Source organism: Galeopterus variegatus, unplaced genomic scaffold (assembly GCF_000696425.1).
Source record: "Galeopterus variegatus unplaced genomic scaffold, G_variegatus-3.0.2 Scaffold1679, whole genome shotgun sequence".
Lineage (NCBI taxonomy): Eukaryota > Metazoa > Chordata > Mammalia > Dermoptera > Cynocephalidae > Galeopterus > Galeopterus variegatus.
Window position 1 is genome coordinate 104,571 of NW_007727790.1, and position 20,973 is coordinate 125,543.

General features: G+C 34.4%; 1 protein-coding gene across 1 annotated transcript in view; it reads right to left on the reverse strand.

Annotated features, from left to right (window-relative positions):
* ATRNL1 (attractin-like 1) overlaps window positions 1-20,973 on the reverse strand; it is a 293,585-nt gene that overhangs the window by 73,475 nt on the left and 199,137 nt on the right. The window contains exon 19 of the mRNA XM_008578422.1: window positions 6,568-6,661. Within this exon, the coding sequence (XP_008576644.1) occupies window positions 6,568-6,661 (94 nt within the window). The remainder of the gene's footprint in view (window positions 1-6,567; window positions 6,662-20,973) is intronic.

Below are 20,973 nucleotides of genomic sequence, written 5' to 3' on the forward strand. Positions count from 1 at the left end.
CTGAAAACTAGGCTTCTTGCACCAAACAGTTAGCCAAGTTGTGAATGTAAAAGAAAAGTTTGTGAAGGCAATTAAAAGTGCTACTCCAGTGAATGCACAAATGATAAGAAAGTGAATGAAACAGCCTTATTGATAATATGGAGAATGTTTTTAGTGGTCTGAATAGCTACAACATTTCCATATGCCAAAGATTAATTTAGAGCAAGGCCCTAAGTCTCCTCAATTCTATGAATTCTAAGAGAGGGGAGGAAGCTGCAGAAGAAAAGTTTGAAGCTAGCGGAGGTTGGTTCATGAGGTTTAAGGAAAGAAGCTGTCTTCATAACATAAAAGTGCAAGGTGAAGCAGCAAGTGCTGATATAAGAAGCTAAAGCTAGTTAATCCAGAAGATCTAGCTGAGGTCACTGAAGGTGGATGAAATAGCTTTATATTGGAAGAAGATGCCATCGAGGACTTTCATAACTAGAGAAGAAAAATCAATGCCTGGCTTCATAACTTCAAAGGACAGGCTGACTCCCTTTTTAGGGGTTAATGCAGCTGGTGACTTTAAGTTGAAGCCAGTGCTCTTTTATCATTCTGAAAATCGTAGGGCCCCTAAGAATTATGTTAAATCTACTCTGCCTGTGCTTGACAAATGAAACAACAAAGCCAGGATGATGGCACATCTATTTACAGCATGGTTTACTGAATATTTTAGGTCTAGTGTTGAAATCTACTGCTCAGAAAAAAATTCTTCTTTCAACATATTGCTGCCCATTGACAATGCACCTAGTTACCCAAGAGCTCTGATAAAGATATAGAAAAAGATTAATTTTGTTTTCACACTAGCTAACACAAAATCCATTCTGCAGCCCAGGGATCAGAGGCAATTTTGACTTTCAAGTTTTAATATTTCAGAAATATATTTTGTAAGGAATGTATTTCTTACATTACAGCATATTTTCTTACATTAAAGAATATATTTTCTTACATTACACCACAGCCACAGATAGTGATTCCTTTGATGGATCTGGGCAAAGTAAACTGAAAACCTTCTGGAAAGAATTCACCATTCCTGATGCCAATAAGAACATTCATGATTCATAGAGCAGGTCAAAATAATAACATTAATAAGGGGTTGGAGGAAGTTGATTCCAACCTCATGGATGACCTTGAGGGGTTCAAGACTTCAGTGGAGGAAGTATCTGTGGAAGTGATGAAAATAACAAGAGAACTAGAATTAGAAGTGGAGTGTGAAGATGTGACTGAATTGCTGCAATCTCATGATAAAACTTTAACTGTTGAGGAGCCACTTCTTATGGATGAACAAAGAAAGTGGTTTCCTGAGATGGAATCTACTCCTGCTGCACATTATGTGAGCTTTGTTGAAATGATAAGAAAGGATTTAGAGTACTACATCAAAACTTAGTTGACAGCATAGCAGCAGGGTTTGAGAGAATTGACCCCAATTTTGAAAAAGATCTAATGTGAGCAAAATGCTATCAAACAGTATCTCATGCTAAGGAGAAATCTTTTGTGAAAGGAAGAGTCAATCAATGCAGCAAACTTCCTTGTTGTCTTATTTTGAAAAATTGTCACAGCCAATACAGCCTTCAGCAACTATCACCCTGTTCAGTCAGCAGCCATCCATTTTGAGACAAGACCCTCCCAGCAAAAAGATTGACTCACGGAAAGCTCAGATGATCACTAGCATTTTTAATAATAAAGTATTTTTTAATTAAGGTAAATACATTTTTTTGGGCATAATGTTATTGCATACTTAACAGACTACAGTATAGTGTAAACATGACTTTTATATGCACTGGGAAACCAAAAAATTTCTGTGACTTGCTTTATTGCAATATTTGCTTTATTGCAGTGGTCTGGAGCTAAACCTGCAATATCTCTGAGGTAAGCCTGTACATCCATTTCAATTATGTGCTTAGGGACAGGAAAATGATCACAGAATGAGATTGTAGACACACTGTACTCAGTGAAACAGATTTGGACCAAGATTCCATTTATTACCCAATCTCCAAAAGTTCCCATTGTAATAAGGGGCTATGACTATTTATTCTCTAAATGCCAGTAGCACTCCCCAATTTTTAAAGATAATTAATTATAAAAATCCATAACATTTCAGAGAGTGCTATTCCATGTCCATCAAAAACTACTAACCTAATATACTGATATCTTCCTTTGCCCAGTCAAACACTTTGTTTCATATTTGCTATGTATAAGACATAAGAACACTTTATTGATTTCTGTTAGAAATTAGATATTTTCTGATAATTAAAAGTAGATTAGACAAGGTCTATTTGGTGGGTTGATGCAGAAACATGCTTTTTGTTTTCTTTTCATTTTTGTTTTTCACATGCAATGAATGTTAAGATAAAATTTCTCAGTGGTATCTTCTCAAATATTAATATCACTCCTTAAGATACATAGTAACAGGGCTAAACAGATTTTAAAGTGAATAAATTCATGTTATTTTAGATATTTCAAATGCATTATCCAATAGCCCTTGAAAAGTGGCCTCAGGTCCCATGGGAGAAAGAGTGGCAGGATATTTATTGTGTATACCGATGAGGTAGTATGCATGCTTCCTTAAAGAAATCCAGGCTCTACTTGGATTGATGAGCTCTGGGAATCAGAGATCCAGATCATATCCACACACAGAATGAAAAAATCACAATTTTCCACTGGCAGCTGATATCAACTTTCTGCTCACTGTTTGTTTTTTCCCCTCTGGAGATATAAATCAAGTAATAATCTGGTTGGCTGCCCATTTATCTCATCCCTTAGAACTCTCTTAGTCATTACTACAAATCTTTGCCAACCAAGATCCCCTGCTGGCAATTGTGCATTGCTGGCTATTAAGGTAATTACATTTACATTTAAGAGTTAAATGCCACCACCTTGCATCTACTATTCTGAAATCCTGATATGCCCATTGACATCAGGGAGACCAGGTCCCTGACAACTCCTTCTACTGTCTATTATGGCCTATAGAGAATAGCCACCACTGAGTTTCACAAGGACTCCGAAGTTGCCCCTTACTATTGTAATCTCCATTGATCTAGTGAAGGAAATGTCTGGAAGACAGCTAATGAAATATAGTCAGTTAATGGGCTATGTGATATTATGTAATGCACGCATGCCAATACTAGCTTTCTGACCCCTGCTGAAAACTTCCCCAGATAGTTCCAGCATCTCCCTACCTCAATTACTAGAGACAATCGTCATGTCCACATTTTAAAGAACCATCAGCAACTCTGAGTATCTTCATCAAATTCTGAATCACGGAAGAGTGATCCCATATCAATAACTTCTCCCTTCTACAGTCTTATATTCCATGTCCCCTTGTCCAACATCCTCATAGTCCACTGTTAAGTATGTACTCCTAAATCCTACCTATGCATGGCAGACCTGGCAACTTTTACAATAAGTAAGCTATCTCTTCTTGTAGCAAAGACTGTTTTCTCACTCATGCTATGCTGAGACCTGACACTTCTTACTGGTCTGGATACAATAAACAAAGGCAGGGGGTTCTCTGGAGGGGGACACACATCTTTTTATAAAGTATAAGCCTCAGGTGAAATCTTCGCATCATTCCAGGGAAAGTGAAGCTGCTGTACTCTACCATAAGACAGAGGACTATTCTTCCATTTAAGAGTATTCAGGGGCATCTGGGGATTCAAGATTCTGACGTCATACTCACAGGTATCCCCACTGCCCTCTCAAAGTCCCACTTCTTGCCATCAGGCAGTGACTTTGGTATGGAAGGACTGTCATGGCTGAGGGTTCAGTTTCATTGCTGTCAGCCAACCCTATTATTAAATTCTGGGCATGATTTTCAACATACTCTTCCTTCTGGCTACAGAAGATGAGGGACTTCAAATGCTATCATGAAGGCCTTCTGAGGTTCACAGTATGCTCTGAATTGATGTAAGTCTCCTTCGTCAAGTCTTCATGGCAGATAACAAAAGCCACCCAAGTTCACAAACTTTATAATTATTATCCCTCATACTTTTCAAGTGTTAAAGTTGCTACATAAACTAATGCTTCTCCTTCAAGCTATACTTTATCCCAATCAACCACAGTAAAGATTCTCAATAACTACCACACTATAGCACGCCACGATAATCACTATCCCACTTACTATCAGCATCGTCATGTTTATTGCCATCTGTTAAGTCATCCACTATAAAATCTCATACTGAGAATCTGTTATCTAGAGCCACTTTCAGTAGCAACTGACTCAGTTGGGACTACCTCAATAGCAGATGCTGAGATAAAAATTTTGGTGTTGGTATTTTCCATGGGCAGTGATCTCAAGAACCATTAGTGACAAAGTGGGAAAAGCAGGATAAACTCCCACTCCACATTAGCTGAGGATTACCCATATCGGCATTAACTGTCTCACACTTCCTGGTTAAACCTGGATAAAAATGAGTAGCTTTGGAACTAACAGAAGAACAAAGAGGTCTTGATGCAGGATACTGGCAAGTGCAGGAAACTGTTCACAGTTGCTTTTGTGAAACCATATGAGCCAAGAGAGTTGGCAAGATTCATCATAAGCATCTGTGACAACATTTTATCAACACTTTTTTCACCTATTTTAATACTCTCTCTCCTTATTTCACATTGGGGAACACTGGTTTCCATCACAAAGATAGTTGGAAGGCTGAAGAAAGAAAAACTAAATGCTACTGAACATCTTTACATTATTGCATTGCAAATGAATTTAATTGAGAGACATTATATTTTACAAAATGCAAACATTTGTCACTTTTGCATTGTAAAATTGAGAAATTTTACAAAAATATGTTGTGTTTTCTTTAAAGTCTGTATCATATTCCTCAAAAGTAAATAATTTTCTTAGAAAATACCACACCATTCATTACATATTTATATTATAGTTCATATTCCTATTAAATTCATTTTTTAAAATTACCATCTTTGAGTATCAACTATGTCTTGGGCCAAGGCCAGATTGGGAACTGTCATTACTGTGGAAAGATTAATAATTTGGTGCCTGTTTAAATAAATATTTTAACTGCACTACTGATACCCTGCCCCCTGTGGCTGCCATTCTCTTCCACCAGCTTAAAGTGCAATAAAACAAAGTATGCCTGTGTTCCATTTTTTCCCTCTTTTTAAAAAACCATAAATAAGAATGAGGTCAAAACATACTTTCATCATTTGGAACAATATCATTTATCTTCTAATATTTCATACATATGCCAAACTTTGTAACTCTGTATTATCTAATCTTATAAGCTTGTGAATTAAATGAATCAAAATACTGCTTTCTCTCATCTGAAAAACAAAAATGTTACTGAAATATTGCATTACACAAGAGGTAATTATTATGAATGGATATATGGTTATATCATTTATGCTAAACTACAGTAAAAAAATTGTCAGTATTTATGATCATGATAGAATCTCATATTTAATTTTGTCTATAATACTGCCACTATAGTCTATAGAAAAAATTTTCATTGCTGCATTCTGTTATCCAACCAACATAAAAGTTAATCAAGAGAAACAACATTGCTTATAACCAGGACCTGCTACATAATTTGGGGGAGTGGGGAAGGATAGTGCAAAATGAAAATGTAGGATTTTTGTTAAAGAATTATTAAGAATTACAAGATGACAATACAGAACATTAAGCCAAGTGTGATGCCCTTCTAAGTGTGAGGCCATGTGCAAATCCACAGGCCACAAAGCTTTAATGTTGCAAAATATTGGAGGTGTTCTTCTGTTTTACAGCATAAGATTCCAATTTAATTCCATTGGTTTTAAGACCAAAATGTCATTCCTTAATAGGAATTCTCCTAAGATCTTATGCTTCAATCTCATTTTTTAACTTTAAAGACTATCAAAAAGAAATAAAAACTGGTGTGCTCACCTTCTCTAAACTTGAAAACCTGTGATACTTAGGTGGCTAGTCAAAGACATGATTGTCAAACTTGAAATATTTATGATAATTCTACAACAAATAACATATTTGTTTTAAATAAAAATAAACAAAAGGATCATTTTCCATGGTTAACAGACTTCTTTAGATATATATGTTTAAATAACTACAGTTTTGAAGAATTCGTTATTAAATATTTCCTATAATTATAAAGTTATTATAGTTGCAAATTGTGAGAGTAGAAGAGGAAGATGAATATAAGGAATCAGCTTAAAGGGCTATAATCATTAGAATTAATAATGAAAGGTTGGAAAGAAAGAAAGACACAGAAACATTGGATTTGGTATGATATGAAGGAAAATCATAAAAACAACAATGCAAATTTGATACATAGGATATGTTTTCCAGAAAAAATAAAAATGCTTATTTCTTTAGAAATACAGAAGATAAACATGCTCTGTAGGCTCTGTTTTAAAGCCTCCACAAAATTGCCGTTTTAAATGGTTTAGTTTAACTTTTGAAGAGAATTGATCAGATCCAAGCTTATAATATCAGATGCTTAACTAGCACAACACTAAACTTAAAAAGTAAAATCTATAAAAATTAGTTCTATAGCACAAATTCAATATACAAAAGTTCCAAAAAAAATCATTTTTACTTACAATTGACATTGATCACCTTTTATTCCTTTAGTTGTGCAGAAACATTTTCCTGTGTGCAGATGACAAATATTTGCATGGCCACTGCATGTACAAGCTGTAAGTCGAAACCAAAATGATATTGAATGTTGTACATCACAAACATGCACATCACATTTCAGGGAAGGTATTATTATTACTTTATTTTTATATTGTGCTATTTCCACTTGCCATCCAAAAACTAAAGTTACCATATGTCTTAAGTTATTTTTAATTAAAGGAAAGTAAATTCACTTATTTGAAAACTTTGTGAAGATCTTCAAAGTCTTTGTGAGTATCCTGAAGTCTGCTACAGATCCGAGTATTTCTATAATTCTTCTTGGGCCTCTTTCTACTTTTAATTTAGTACATCTACTTAATGAAATTAGTTTTAAAGAGTTAGAGCAAGAGCTTTAGAGTCAAACAGCTTAGCTTCAAATGTACATTGACAATCACTAAAAATGTGACCTTAAACAATTAACCTCTCTAGGTTAGTTTCACCTACAAAAAGAGAATAATAGGGCCAAGCCCGTGGCGCGCTTGGGAGAGTGCGGCACTGGGAGCGCTGCAGCGTTCCCGCCGGGGGTTCGGATCCTATATAGGGATGACCAGTGCGCTCACAGCGCTCAATGGCTGAGCGCGGTGTGGCCAGTCTCAAAAAAGACAAAAAGAAAAAAAAAAGAGAGAATAATAGTACTACCTCTCAGGACTGATGTGAGAACTAAATGAGACAATGTAATTTAAAATATCTAACACATATCAAGCACTCAATAAATGCAGCTATTACTTCTAATATTATGACTACTGCTAACAGTAACAAAAATATAGTTACAACTTGTGTAAAAAGGTATGTATATTTATTCACCCTACAATCATCCTTTCAAGCTTCTGAGATCATTCTCAATTGTATTGTTCAGAATACTAAATGAAACATTCCGTTGTATAAGAGTTACACATGATCAATTTGGTTCATATGAACTCAAGTCTCATTTTCTAACGTTGCATTCCTTACTTAATAAGCAGTGTTCCAATTATTTAGGACACAAACTCGAATCACATTTATTGCCCAACATCCAATCAATTTGTAGATTCCAATTTCTCATGCACCATGTCTCTTGTATCTGACCACTCGTTTTCATTCTGATAGCCACTATTCAAGTACTTTCATTCACTTTTTCTTTCTAACACCAATACAATCACCTATCGGATCCCTCCACTTTCAGTATTCAATCCATTGACACACATTAAAGACACAAAAATGATCATGTCACTAGCCCCTTCAAAAACCTTTAATGAGAACTGTGTTCTTACACACCACCAGCTGGCTAAAACATTCTATTAATAAAAATGAAATAATGTGGTCTTTTCCCGATTCACATCACACATTAATATAAGCTAATGAATCAAATTTTACCAAAGTTCAACTTGTTTATTATTTTTTTCTTAAAACACCAATAGCAACTCTAATATGTATACTAATGAATTAATAAATGCAAACAAATATAACCAAATAAACATTAACATTTCAACTGATTCCCCAAAATAAAATAGGTCTTGTATATCAAAGTGAAGTACCAGATCGATATGAATATTTTCAAAGGAACAGACTAGAACAATAGTTGGAGGCTCTCATCTAGGAATATTTGAACCAGATGGGGGTCAATATAAGAGTCAAAAAGAGTAAAAGGGAGATTTGGTTAGTATTATCAGAAAAAGCCATTTCAGTACTATGAATCCAGTCTTCTGCCTCCCAAGGGAGCGGTTGCCTGTCCTTTTACTTGATGGGAGTCACCTGGAATCTAGGTGGCATAAAAGAAGGGAGTCTGAATTATCAAGGTGTGAATAGCTGTGGCTATTGAACTGAGGTGGCAAGACAGATAAATAGGCTACTTTGGGGAAGTATTAGAACTTACACTGATGTCTAGAAAAAGAATGTATGTTTCCTCAAGCTAGCCTGGAGCTGCTTAAAATTCTGACCAAGAGGACTGCCTGGAAGCATCAGGGGGCTTCAACTAAAGGAGCTGAAGGAAACGTTGTCAATGCAGGAAGAAACTACGTGTCCTCTCATCATGAGAACTGCAAGTGGATAGGCCAAGCCTAAAAAGATCCCACACAGACAGCTGAATAAGTAGTTGTACAACTCTCGCATACAGAACCTTAACTTCAGATGACAACTATACTTCCCACATAAGACTGTGCAATTTTCTTCTGTCCCTTAGAAAGATCAAAAACAGGTACCAAGCCAGGAAAGGAGGAATACTCTAAGTATAGAAAAAGAGAGCATCCAGAATAGAGGAAGAAAGAAAATGTGGCTTTAAAGTAGGCTCAGAGTTTTGATTTTTATCTGAACTGGGCAATGTTAATTATTTAAGCATGTGTTTGCAATTTAAATTCTTTAGAGTTCCTTATATTAACTAAGAGTCTGGGATTTCATATAAGATCAAGGGAAAAATGTATCCCACTAAACACTTTTTAAAGAGACAATGACTGAGAAAAAATTATGTTTTGATTACACCCCACTAGTCTTGTTTGTGCATCATACCAATCACATATTTATTAGCAAAAAAATTCTGGAAAAAACAAAGCAAATGTTGCTTATTATTTTTGTGAAAGCAAAAGGTTACGGTGGTCATTTTAAATTGCACACATATTTTCTGTTTATAAAACTGTTAGTAATTTATACAACGCTAATGTAACCACATAACTTAAAAGTCAGAATCCTAATTCTACCACTTGTATCAGTCTATGTGCTGGTCCCTTAATCTATCTCACTGCCTTTCCCCTACCAGAAATAACTACAACCTAAATTTTGTGTTCATCAATTCCTTGTATTTAAAAACCAGCATACATATTGTATTAAAAACCAGCATATGTATTGTATTAAAAACCATAAATCACTTACAACATTTAACTTTCCATTAGCAAATGAAGTTAGCTGAAACAAATTCCAAAAAATAGTATCATACAATTAGCCCTGACCACAATGCAATGAAATCAAAAATTAATAACAAACAAATAAAATTTCACCAAAAAAAAACATACATCTGGATTTAAAAATAAAGCAAAACAAAACTCTGGGAGAGTGCTGGTCAGCAAGATGGCAGAACAGAACTTTCTAGTCCTCATCCCCTCACAGAAATATCAATTTGAAAGACTATCCATGCATGAAAATACCTTCACAAGAGCTAAAGGAATCCAGGCGAAAGAATGCAGCACTTGGTTGTAGCACAGAGACAAGAAAAAGCACATTGAAGAGGGTAGGAAAGTTAGTTTAACATTATCAACATCCTACCTCACCCCAAGCCCCGGCAGAAAAACACTGAGAGATACCCCCTAAGTGGGGAAAGGAGAGTGAAGTGAGCACTCAATTTTGCAGTGCACCCCAGCCCTGGGTCTGACCCAGTAAGACCAGTGTCAGGTCTGCCCCTATAACCCCAGACTCTAGGCTGGCCACCATAGTATCAGAGTCCAGGTCTGTCCAGAACCAGGTCAGCTCCCACAGGTTCCAAGCCTGCCCCAGTGCTAGGGAGCCATTGCAGCACTAGGCTTCAGAACAGATCCACATCCCCAGCCTTCAAACCCACCCTAGGCTACAGGAAAATCCCCATGGCCCCAGCCTCCAAACCTGTCCCAGGCCAAACTGGCAGCTGCAAAACCATCCTTCAAGCCCTCCCAGTGCCAGGGTGGCACCTGCAAACCCCAGTTCCAGGCCAGTCCCCACACCCCAGGCACCAAGCTAGCACCTATGGAACCAGGCTCCAAGCCAACCCCCATGAATACAAGCTCCAGACCCACCCAGCTGGCAACAAAATCATGGCCAGACCGTTCTAACTCAGGCTCCAGGCCTGCCCCAGTGCCAGGCTGCCCCTGTGGACTCAGGATCCAGACCCATCCCTATGGACCCGGGCACCAGACCATCCCAGCACCAGGCCTACCCGCACAGACTAAGGCTCTCGCTAACCCAGCACTGGAGTATCCCTATGGATCCAGGCTTCAGGCTGGCCACCACAGATGCGTACACTAGGATACAAAATATATAAAACATGTAAATTGTGACATCAACAACATAAAATGTGTGGGGAAGTAAAGCTAAAGTATAAAGTTTTAGTATGCAGTCATAGCTAAGTTGTGATCAGATTAAAATAGACAGTTATAAGTATAAAATGTTTCATGTAAGTCTTACGGTAACCACAAAGAAAAAACCTCTAGTAGATACATGAAAAATAAACAAAAAGAAATCACAGCCCACGACTACCAAAAAAAAAAAAAAAAATCATCAATCACAAAGAAAATCCCAGGACCAGATGGCTTCACAGGAGAATTATATCGAACACTGTAAAAATTAATACCAATCCTTCTCAAGCTCTTCCAAAAAATTGAAGAGGAAATACATCTAAACTCATTTTATGAAGCCAGCATTACCCTTACACGAAAGACAGAAAAAGATACTACAAGAGAATAAAAGTACAGGGCAATACCCCTTATGAACATAGATGCAATATTCTCAACAAAATACTAGCAAACCAAATTCAGCAGCACATCCTAAGGATCATTGACCATGGTCAAGTGAAATTTACTGCAGGGATGCAGAGATAATTCATCATGTGCAAATCAATAAGTGTGATACACCATATTAACAGAATATGAACAAAAACTGTATGATCATCTCAACAGATGCAGAAAAAGCATTTGACCAAATTCAACATCTTTCATGAAACACTTCGTCTTAGCCAAAAGACTGAGAACTGATTACATCCTTTCAGGATAAAAATTCTCAACAAACTAAGTGTAAAAGGAATGTTCCTCACAAATAAAGGCCATGTATGAAAAGCCCACAGCCAACACCATACACATCAGTGGCAAATTTAAAGCTTTTCCTCTAAGATAAGGAACGAGACAAGGATGCCCACTCTCACCACTTCTGTTCAACATAGTACTAGAGGTTCTAGCTAGAGCAACTGAACAAGAAAAAGAAATAAAAGGAATCAAAATAAGAAAAGAAGAAAGTTGTTTCTATTTGCCGATAACATGCTTGACATAGAAAACCCTAACACTCCACCAAAAAATTGTTAGACTGATAAATAAATTCAGTAAAGTTTCAAAATACAAAATCAAAATACAAAAATCAGTATTGTTTCTCTATACTAACAACAAAGTATCTAAAAAAAAATTGGAATCAACCTCATTCACAATAACATAAAAAAGGAGTAAATTTAACCAAGGAGGTGAAATATCTGTATACTGAAGCTATAAAACATTGAGGAAAGGAATGACACAAATAACTGGAAAATATCCTTTGTTTATGGATTAAAATAATTAATATTGTTAGCATGTCTATACTACCCAAAGTGCAATTCCTATCAAAATCCTAATGACATTTTCCACAGAAATAAAAAACACAATCCTAAAATTTGTATGGAACTACAAAAGATCCCTAATAGCCAAAGCAATCTTGAACAAAAAGAACAACACTGAAAGCATCACACTAGTTGATCTCAAAATATGCTACAAAACTATAGTAATCAAAACTATAGCAATCAAAACACTGGCATAAAAGGACACTAATGGACCAGGACATAGAGCCTAGAAATAAACCCATGCATTTACAGTCAACTAATTTTCAACAAAAGTGGCAAAGACTCACAAAAAAGAAAAGACAATCTCTTCAATAAATGGTGATGGAAAAACTGCATATCCACATGCACAGGAATGAAATTGGACCCTTATTTCATACCATATATACAAAAATCAACTCAAGTTTCATTGAGGATTTCAACCTAAGACCTGAAACCATAACACTACTAGAGTAAAACATAAGGGAAATGTTCTAAGACATGGGTCTGAGCAAAGATTTCCTAGATGTGACCCCAAAACATAGCAAAACCAAAAATAAATGAAATTGAGTCAAATGAAAAAGCTTCTGGACAGAAGCTTTTTGAAACACTTATGAAACACTTAATAGAGCAAAGAGACAACCTATGAATAGGAAGAAAATATTTGCAAACCACACATCTGATAAGAGGCTAATATCCAAAATACATAAGAAACTCAAACAACTCAACAGCAAGATAAAATACAACCCAATTTTTAAAATGGGAAAAGAGCCTAAATAAATATTTCTCAAAAGAAGGCATATAAAAAGCCAACAGACATATTTTTAAAAACATTCATCATCATTAATCATCAGGAAAATGCAAATTAAAATCAAACTGAGATATTATCAAAAAAGTGAAAGATAAGTATTGGTGAGGGAACACAGAAAAGGGCACCATTGTTGTGCAATCTTGGTGGAAATGTAAATTAGTACAGCCATTATGGAAAACAGTATGGAGGTTCCTCAGAAAATTAAAAACAGAATTACCATATAACCTAGCAATCTCACTTCTGGATATATCTCCAAAGGAAAAAAAATCAGTATACTGAAGAGGTATCTGCCCTTCCATGTTCACTGCAGTATTATTGACAATAGCTAAGATATAGAAGCAACTTGGGTGTCCATCACTGGATGAATTGATAAAGAAAATGTGAAATACACACACACACACACACACACACACAATGAAATACTATACAGCCTTTAAAAATAGAAGATATAAGTAGACTTTAGCATACCACTCTTAGCATAAAACAGGTCAAGTAGATATCAAATATGAAAAAATATAAAAGACCTAAAGAAAATAATCAATAAGATAGATGTAATGAATAGATATCAAACTTACACCCTAATACTAATACTAAATAATACACTTTCTTCCCAATTACACATGAGATATTTACAAATGGTAATCATATATTAAGTCACAAGAAAACATCAGTACATTGCACAAAGTAGTAATATTACAAACAACACTCTGTAATCACACAATAAAACTATAAATTAACAATGAATATAGAATTTCTTTAAAAATAATGATAATGATGGTACTATATATCATAGTTCATGAAGCTCATTTATAGTAGTGATACTGGTTACCAACCAGCCTTATTCACAATAGCCAAAAATGAAAGCAATCCAAAGATCTATCAACTGATGAATGATAAACAAAATATCCATACAATGGAATTCTATTCATTAATAAAAAGAAATGAAGAACTGATAAATGGTACATTGTTGAACCTCAAAAACATTGTGCTGAGTAAAAGAAGCCAGACAAAAATTCACATATAATTACATGTAAAGGAGATATCCAAAGTAGGTAAAGGCATAGAGTCAGAAAGCAAATTTGTGGTTGCCAGGGGATGGGTTGTTTAATGGATACAAAGTTTTCTTTTGGAGTGATGAAAAAGTTGGGAAGTTCATTCAGGGGGTGGGTAGCTGCACAACACTGTGAATATCCTAAATGCCACTGAATTATACATTTCATAATGATTAATTTTGTGTTTCCTGGATTACATTAAATTTTTAAAGTCACATTAATTGATAGTAATAACAAGCAACTAGAAATTGACACTAAACATTAATGCCATCTGTTAGCAACAAGTCATAAAATTTTTAGAGAAGTTTAACAAAATATGAGCAAGACCTCTACACTGACAAATACAAAATGCTACTGACAGATGTGTTTAAAATTCTAAATAAATAGATATATATCATGTACATGAATTGGATGATTATATATTAATAAGTTATCAATTCTCCCCAAATTTCTCTATCAATTTAATGAAATCCCAAACAAATTCCAGCTGGCTTCTTTGTAGAGACTGGCAGGCTGCTTCTAAAACTTATAGTGAAGTACAAAGATCTCAAAATAGGAGAACAACAACAACAAAAAAAACTTTTAAAAAGAAAGACAAAGGGGCCGGCCCAGTGGCGCATTGGAGAGTGAGCCGCTTAGGAGTGCGGCGGCGCTCCCGCCGAGGGTTCAGATCCCATGTGGAGACCAGTTCCTGCTCACTGGCTGAGCGCGGTGTGGGCGCAACACCGAGGGTTGCGATCCCGTTACCGGTCAGTAAAAAAGACAAAAAGGAAAAAAAAAAAGACAAAGATAGAGGACTTAAAAGCCCTAATTTCAAGACTTGCTTTAAAACTACAGCAATCAAGAGAGGTTGGTAATGCAATAAGCCCAAAGAGAGATCAATGTACCAGAATAAAGAGGACAGAAACAAACCACACATATTCAGCTAATTTAGTTTTCCACAAATGAGCTAAGGTAATTCAATGAGAAAAGAATTGTCTTTTTAACAAAGGGTGCTGGAACAACTGGATATCTGTATGGAAAAAAAGAAACCAGTACCACCATAACCTCACATTATTACACAAAAATTAACTCAAAATGAATCACAGACTTACATGTAAGAGCACTATACAGCCTCTGGGGGGAAGAAAAAACAAAGAAAAAATATAGTATCTTAGGAATAGGCAAAGATTTCATAGATGTGATGCAGAAAGCATAAACCATCAAAGAAAACATCACACATTGTAATTCATCAAGCTTTAAAATGTCTGTCTTTCATAAGACAGTTAATAAAATGAAAAGGCAAATCAGAAGATGGGAGAAATATTAGTAATTCATGTATCTGATGGAGATCTTCTACCCTGAATACTAAAAGATCTCTTAAAATTCAATAGGAAGAAAAATAACTCAATAAAATAAATGTGGCAAATACCTGAACAGATACTTAACACACACAAACAAAAAAGATATACCACTAGCTAATAAACATGAAAAGATACATAATGTCCTTGGCCACCAGCCAAACTGAATTTTGAACCACTAACACATATTATGATGGTTAAAATTTAAAAGACCAACAATACTGTGTTGACAATTATTTGAAACACTCATAAATTGCTGATAGAAATATGCAATGGTACAATAAATAGCTTTTTAAAAGTCTGACAATTTCTTATGAAGTTAAACATACACTTATGATACTACCCAGCACTAAGACATTTAACCAAAAGAAGTTAAACATTATGATACTACCCACTCCATGGTATCTACCCAAGAGAAATGCAAGACGTGTACACATACTCTTGTACATAAATATGCTCGGTAGTCATATGCTATATACTAAAAACTGGAAACAAACCAAGTGTCCATCTACAGGTGATGGGATAAACAAATTTTGGTATATCCATACAATGGAATACTACTCAGAAATAAAAAAAAAGAACAAATTGCTGATACATACAATAAAAAATGCTGAGTGAAAGAATACAAAAACAAAAGTTCTAACTATAGTCATCACTTAACGACATGGATACATTCTGAGAAATGTGTCGCTATTTTGTTGTGTGAACATTATAGAGTATACTTACACAAACCTAGACGTTATAGCCTACTACACACCTATACTACGTGGTATAGCCTGTTGCTTCTAGGCTACAAACCTAGGACAAACCTTTACAGCATGTTACTATACTGAATACTGAAGGCAACTGTGTAACACAAGGGTAAATCTGTGTATCTAAACATATCTAAAAATATTAGATCCAGTAAACATATGGCAGAACAGTAGGTGTATTTACACCAGCATCACTACAAACACATGAGGAATGTGACAGTCTATGAAATTACTTACATACATACATACATTTCAATGTCAAATATCACTAGCCAGTAAGAAGTTTTTAGCTCCATTATAATGTATTTTTTTTCCTAATCTGCATGCCTTTCTTTTTTCATTTTATAAACTTATTTTTTCTTAATTGACACAGAACAATTGTACATACTTATGGGGTACATTGTGATATTTGGGTACATGTGTACAAGGTGCAATGATCAAGTCAGGCTAATTATCATATCCCTCACCTCAAATATTCATCATTTCTTTTCCATTATAATCTTATGGGACCACCACCATATATATGCCGTTTCTCCTTGACCAAAATGTCATTACATGACACATGACTGTATGTGATTCCATTTATGCAAAACTTTAGAAATAACAATCTCCAACAAGGATCATCAAACTACAGCCCACAAGCCAAATCCAGTTTGCCTTACGCTTTTGTATAGCCCTGAGATTACAGCAGGTTTACAAAATTTGTAATGGTTGGAAAAAATGAAAAAAAATTTCATAACATGTAACAAGTGTGTGAAATTCAAATTTCAGTGTACATAAAGAAGTTTTATTGAAAAATAGCTTCATTCATTTGTTTAGGTATTATACACGGCTGCTTCCATGCTAGAAATGTAAAATGGAGCAGGTGCAACACAGACTATATGGCCCACAAAGTCTAAAATATTTACTACAGCCCTTAAGAGAAAATGTTTGCCAATATCTCAAATCTAGTGATTAAAAAAGAAAAAAGTAGATCGGTATTCCGCTGGAACTAGGGGTAAGCAGGGAGGTGATAGGTAGGGGGCTACAAGGAAATCCCCCAGGGTGATAGAAATGTATATCTTGATTGTGGTGGTAAGTACTTGGGTGTAGAAGATTTGTCAAAATTTTATTAATTGCACATTTAAACTACATGTATTTACCGTATGATAATACAAATCTTTCCATGAACTTTTTGAAGTGCCTTTGTATGGAACTTTAATTCTATGACTATTAAAAATATGGCTATGAGTACATGATGTTCTTTGACAGGGAACTGGGAAAAGTTAATATGTTTATCTTTTCATTTGTTTGCTTAGGTCTTGTATCTTTTAGCTGTTTAATGATACAAAGTCACACTTTTTCAAATATAAAATGGAAACAATACTAATTCGATCATTTTAATCTTAACACCTGTACTTGTTAGATTGTGCCTTTTTACACATGCAAAATAAAGGGCATCTGGCAAAAATAAAACTTACATTAAGTAAATAAAACTGGATTTTTTTCTAAGTCTGTGTTTGGAAAACATGACTGAATACTACAGTATTTGAACATATTTTATGCAGTCTTTAATTTATTTTGTCAACAAATATATTAATTTGCAAAGTAGTATAAATTAATAAAATTAGCTCCTTATATCCAACTAGAAACATATTTCTAAAAATTGATATATTCTTGGAGGCAGTCAGTGTGATATATTCAATACTGAATTCTTCACCTGTCTTTATATAAATAATCCTTGACTTGAAAAGATACCAATCCTACACCAACAGCACAACCTAAAAATTGTCATTGATATCATACTCGATTATATAAACATAAGTGCAGTTGGGAGAAAGAATGTCTGTATGTTTTATACACATACACAAATATCTGACTACATAAATATTTAATCTAGCATGTATATTTCTATTCTTGTCAGTTACTCATCAATATCATGAATATCATACACAAGTATAATAACAAAGGCTTTTTAAGGACTGCTCTCTACATCACTATGGTAAAGAATCATTCAAGTTTCCTAATATTTTAAAACATCAGTTTAAGTCAGAAATGAAAGAAGGGACATCACTACCAACTTTACTGAAATAAAAAGGATTACAAGGGAATACTATGAACAACTGTATGTCAACAAATTAGATAACTTAGATAAAATGGACAAATTCCTAGAAAGACATAAATTACCAAAATGGAACCAATAAGAAATAGAAAAACTGAATAGACTCATAATAATTAAAGAGATTAAATTAGTAATTTTAAAACTTCCCATCAAGAAAAGCCCAGGCCCAGATGGCTTCACCAATAAATTTTATCAAACATTTATAGGAAGATAATACCAGTTCTTCACAAACTCCTGCAAAAAAAAAAAGAAGAAACAGTTCACAATTAATTCTATGAGGCCAGTATTACCCTTTTACCAAAATCAAAGATATCACAAGGAAAGAAAACTGCAGACCAATATTTCTTGTGAATATATATGCAGAAATCCTCAACAAAATATTTGCAAAGCAAATCTAGCAAAATATGAAAGGATTATCTACCATGACCAAGTGAAGTTTATCCCAGGAAAATGAAGTTGATTTTACATCCAAAAATCAGTGAATGTAATGTGCCACACTAATAAGAAAAAAAAAAAAAAAGACCATTTTAAAAAAATAGAATAACACATAAATGCAGAAAAATCACTTGACAAAATCGAAAATTCTTTCATGATTAAAAATACTCCATAAACTAGAAATAGAGAAAAATAAAAGACCTTTTTAAATAAAGCCCACAGCTAACATCCTGCTTAATAATGAAAAACTGAATGCTTTCTCCCCCTACAACCAGAAATAAGACATGGCTCTTGCCACTTATTTTCATCATTGTACTGGAGATTCCAGACAAGGCAAGTAGGCAAGAAAAAAAATAAAAGGCATCCATACTGGAAATAAAGAAATAAAGCTATCACTATTCATAGATGACATGATCTTGCATATCATAAGGAATACACTAAAAAACTATAAGAACTAATAACTTAGTTAAGTAAGATTACAGGATATAAGATCAATGTACAAAGTCTATTCTATTTCTATGCTCTAGCAATAAGCAATCTGAAAATAAAATTGAGAAAACATTTCCATTTAAAATAGCATTAAAAATAATAAAATTCTTAGGAAATAATTTTTTATTAAAAGTGTAGGCATGTACTCTGACTACAAAATACTACTGAAATAAAATTAAAGGTAATATAAATAAATTGAAAGATATCTTATACTCATGACTAGGAAGAATAAATATTGGTAAAATAACCTGCAAATTTGATCTACAGATTTAACATAATCTTTACTAGAATCTTAGTTGACTTCTTTGTAGAAATTTACAAGCTGATTCTAAAATTCATATGTAAATACAAGGGGCCTCACATAGCCAAAATAATCTCAAAAAGAATAAGTTGAAGGACTCAAACATCACAAATCCAAACATTGCTACAAAGCTATAACAAAAAACACATGTGATACTGACATACACATGAAATGCACATCAATAGAGTGGAATCGAGAGTCCAAAAATAAACCATTACACTTATGTATTGTATATCAACAATGGTGCCAAAACAAGTAAACAGAAGGATGAATAGCCACTTCAACAAATCGTGCTGGAACAACTAGATATGCATAAGCAAAACAATGGAATTGAATCCCCTATCTCACACCACGCACAAAAATTTACTCAACATAGATAAGAAACCTAGATGTAAGTTATAAAATTAAAAAGCTCTTAGAAGAAAATATATGGATAAGTCTTTGTGACCTGGAGCTAAGCAATTCTCTTGGCACCTAGGGAGGGAGGGAGGGAAGGAGGGAAGGAAGGAAGGAGGGAGGGAGGGAAGGAAGGAAGGAAGGAAGGAAGGAAGGAAGGAAGGAAGGAAGGAAGGAAGGAAGGAAGGAAAAGGGGGAGAGAGAGAGAGAGAGAGAGAGAGAAACCCAAATCAGACTTAAAATCTTAAAAATTAAAATCTTAAATTTTTAAATTTAAATTTTTAGGATTAAAATCTTAAAAACTTTGTCCTGCACAAATAAAATCAAAGGACAGTAAAGAATGGGAATTTTTTTTTTGCAAATCATATGTCTGATTTATATTCAGAATATAAAGAATCTTATTCAATTTAATAATAAAAAAGACAAATTGCCCAACTTAAAAATACAGCAAAGGATCTGAATACACATTATTCCAAACAAGATATACAAATAAGCACAGAAAAAGATACTGGACACCATTACTCCTTAGGGAAATGCAGATCAAAACATCAATTAGATATCACTTCACACTTCCTAGGATGGCTATAATCAAAAAGATAGACAATAAGTGTTCACGAGAATGTGGAGAAATCGGAACATACGTGAAGTGCTAGTCAAGATGTAAAATGGTGCAGCTGCTCTTGAAAAGTTTGGTAGTATATCAAAATATTAACCATTAAAGTTAACATGTGATGCAGCAAATCTACTTCTAGATATAAGAGGGTACTTCACAAAGTTCATGGAAAGATTCATATTATCTGTTAATTCCATTTTCCACTAACTTTTTGAATTATCCCCATATATCCAAGAGGAATAAAACACATGTCCACACTAAAACATGGACATGAATGTTCATAGCAGCATTGTTCATAATAGCCAAAAAAGTGGTAACAACCCAAATGTCCAACAACTTGATGAATGGAAAAACACACATGATATATTCATACAATTGAATAGTATTTGACAATAAGAGATTAATAAAGTCCTGGTACATGCTAGTACATAGATGAATGTTTAAAACATTACACTACATGAAAAAAGTCAGTCACAAAAGAACACATAATCCATAAAGTTCACTTCTATGAAATTTCCAAAATAATAAAATCTATACAAACAGAAAGTAGATTACATATGCCTAGAACTGTCAGGGGCAGGAATGGGTGGCAAAGGAGGAAGGAGAGTGACCTACTAATGATTATGGGCTTTTTTGAGCAGAGAGATGAAAATGTGCTAAAAACACATTGATATTATGATTGTATAATTCTGTGACTATGCTAAATACCACAGAATTTTAGAACCCCATACACACACATAAAATAAGTTTTGGTACTGGGGAAATTTC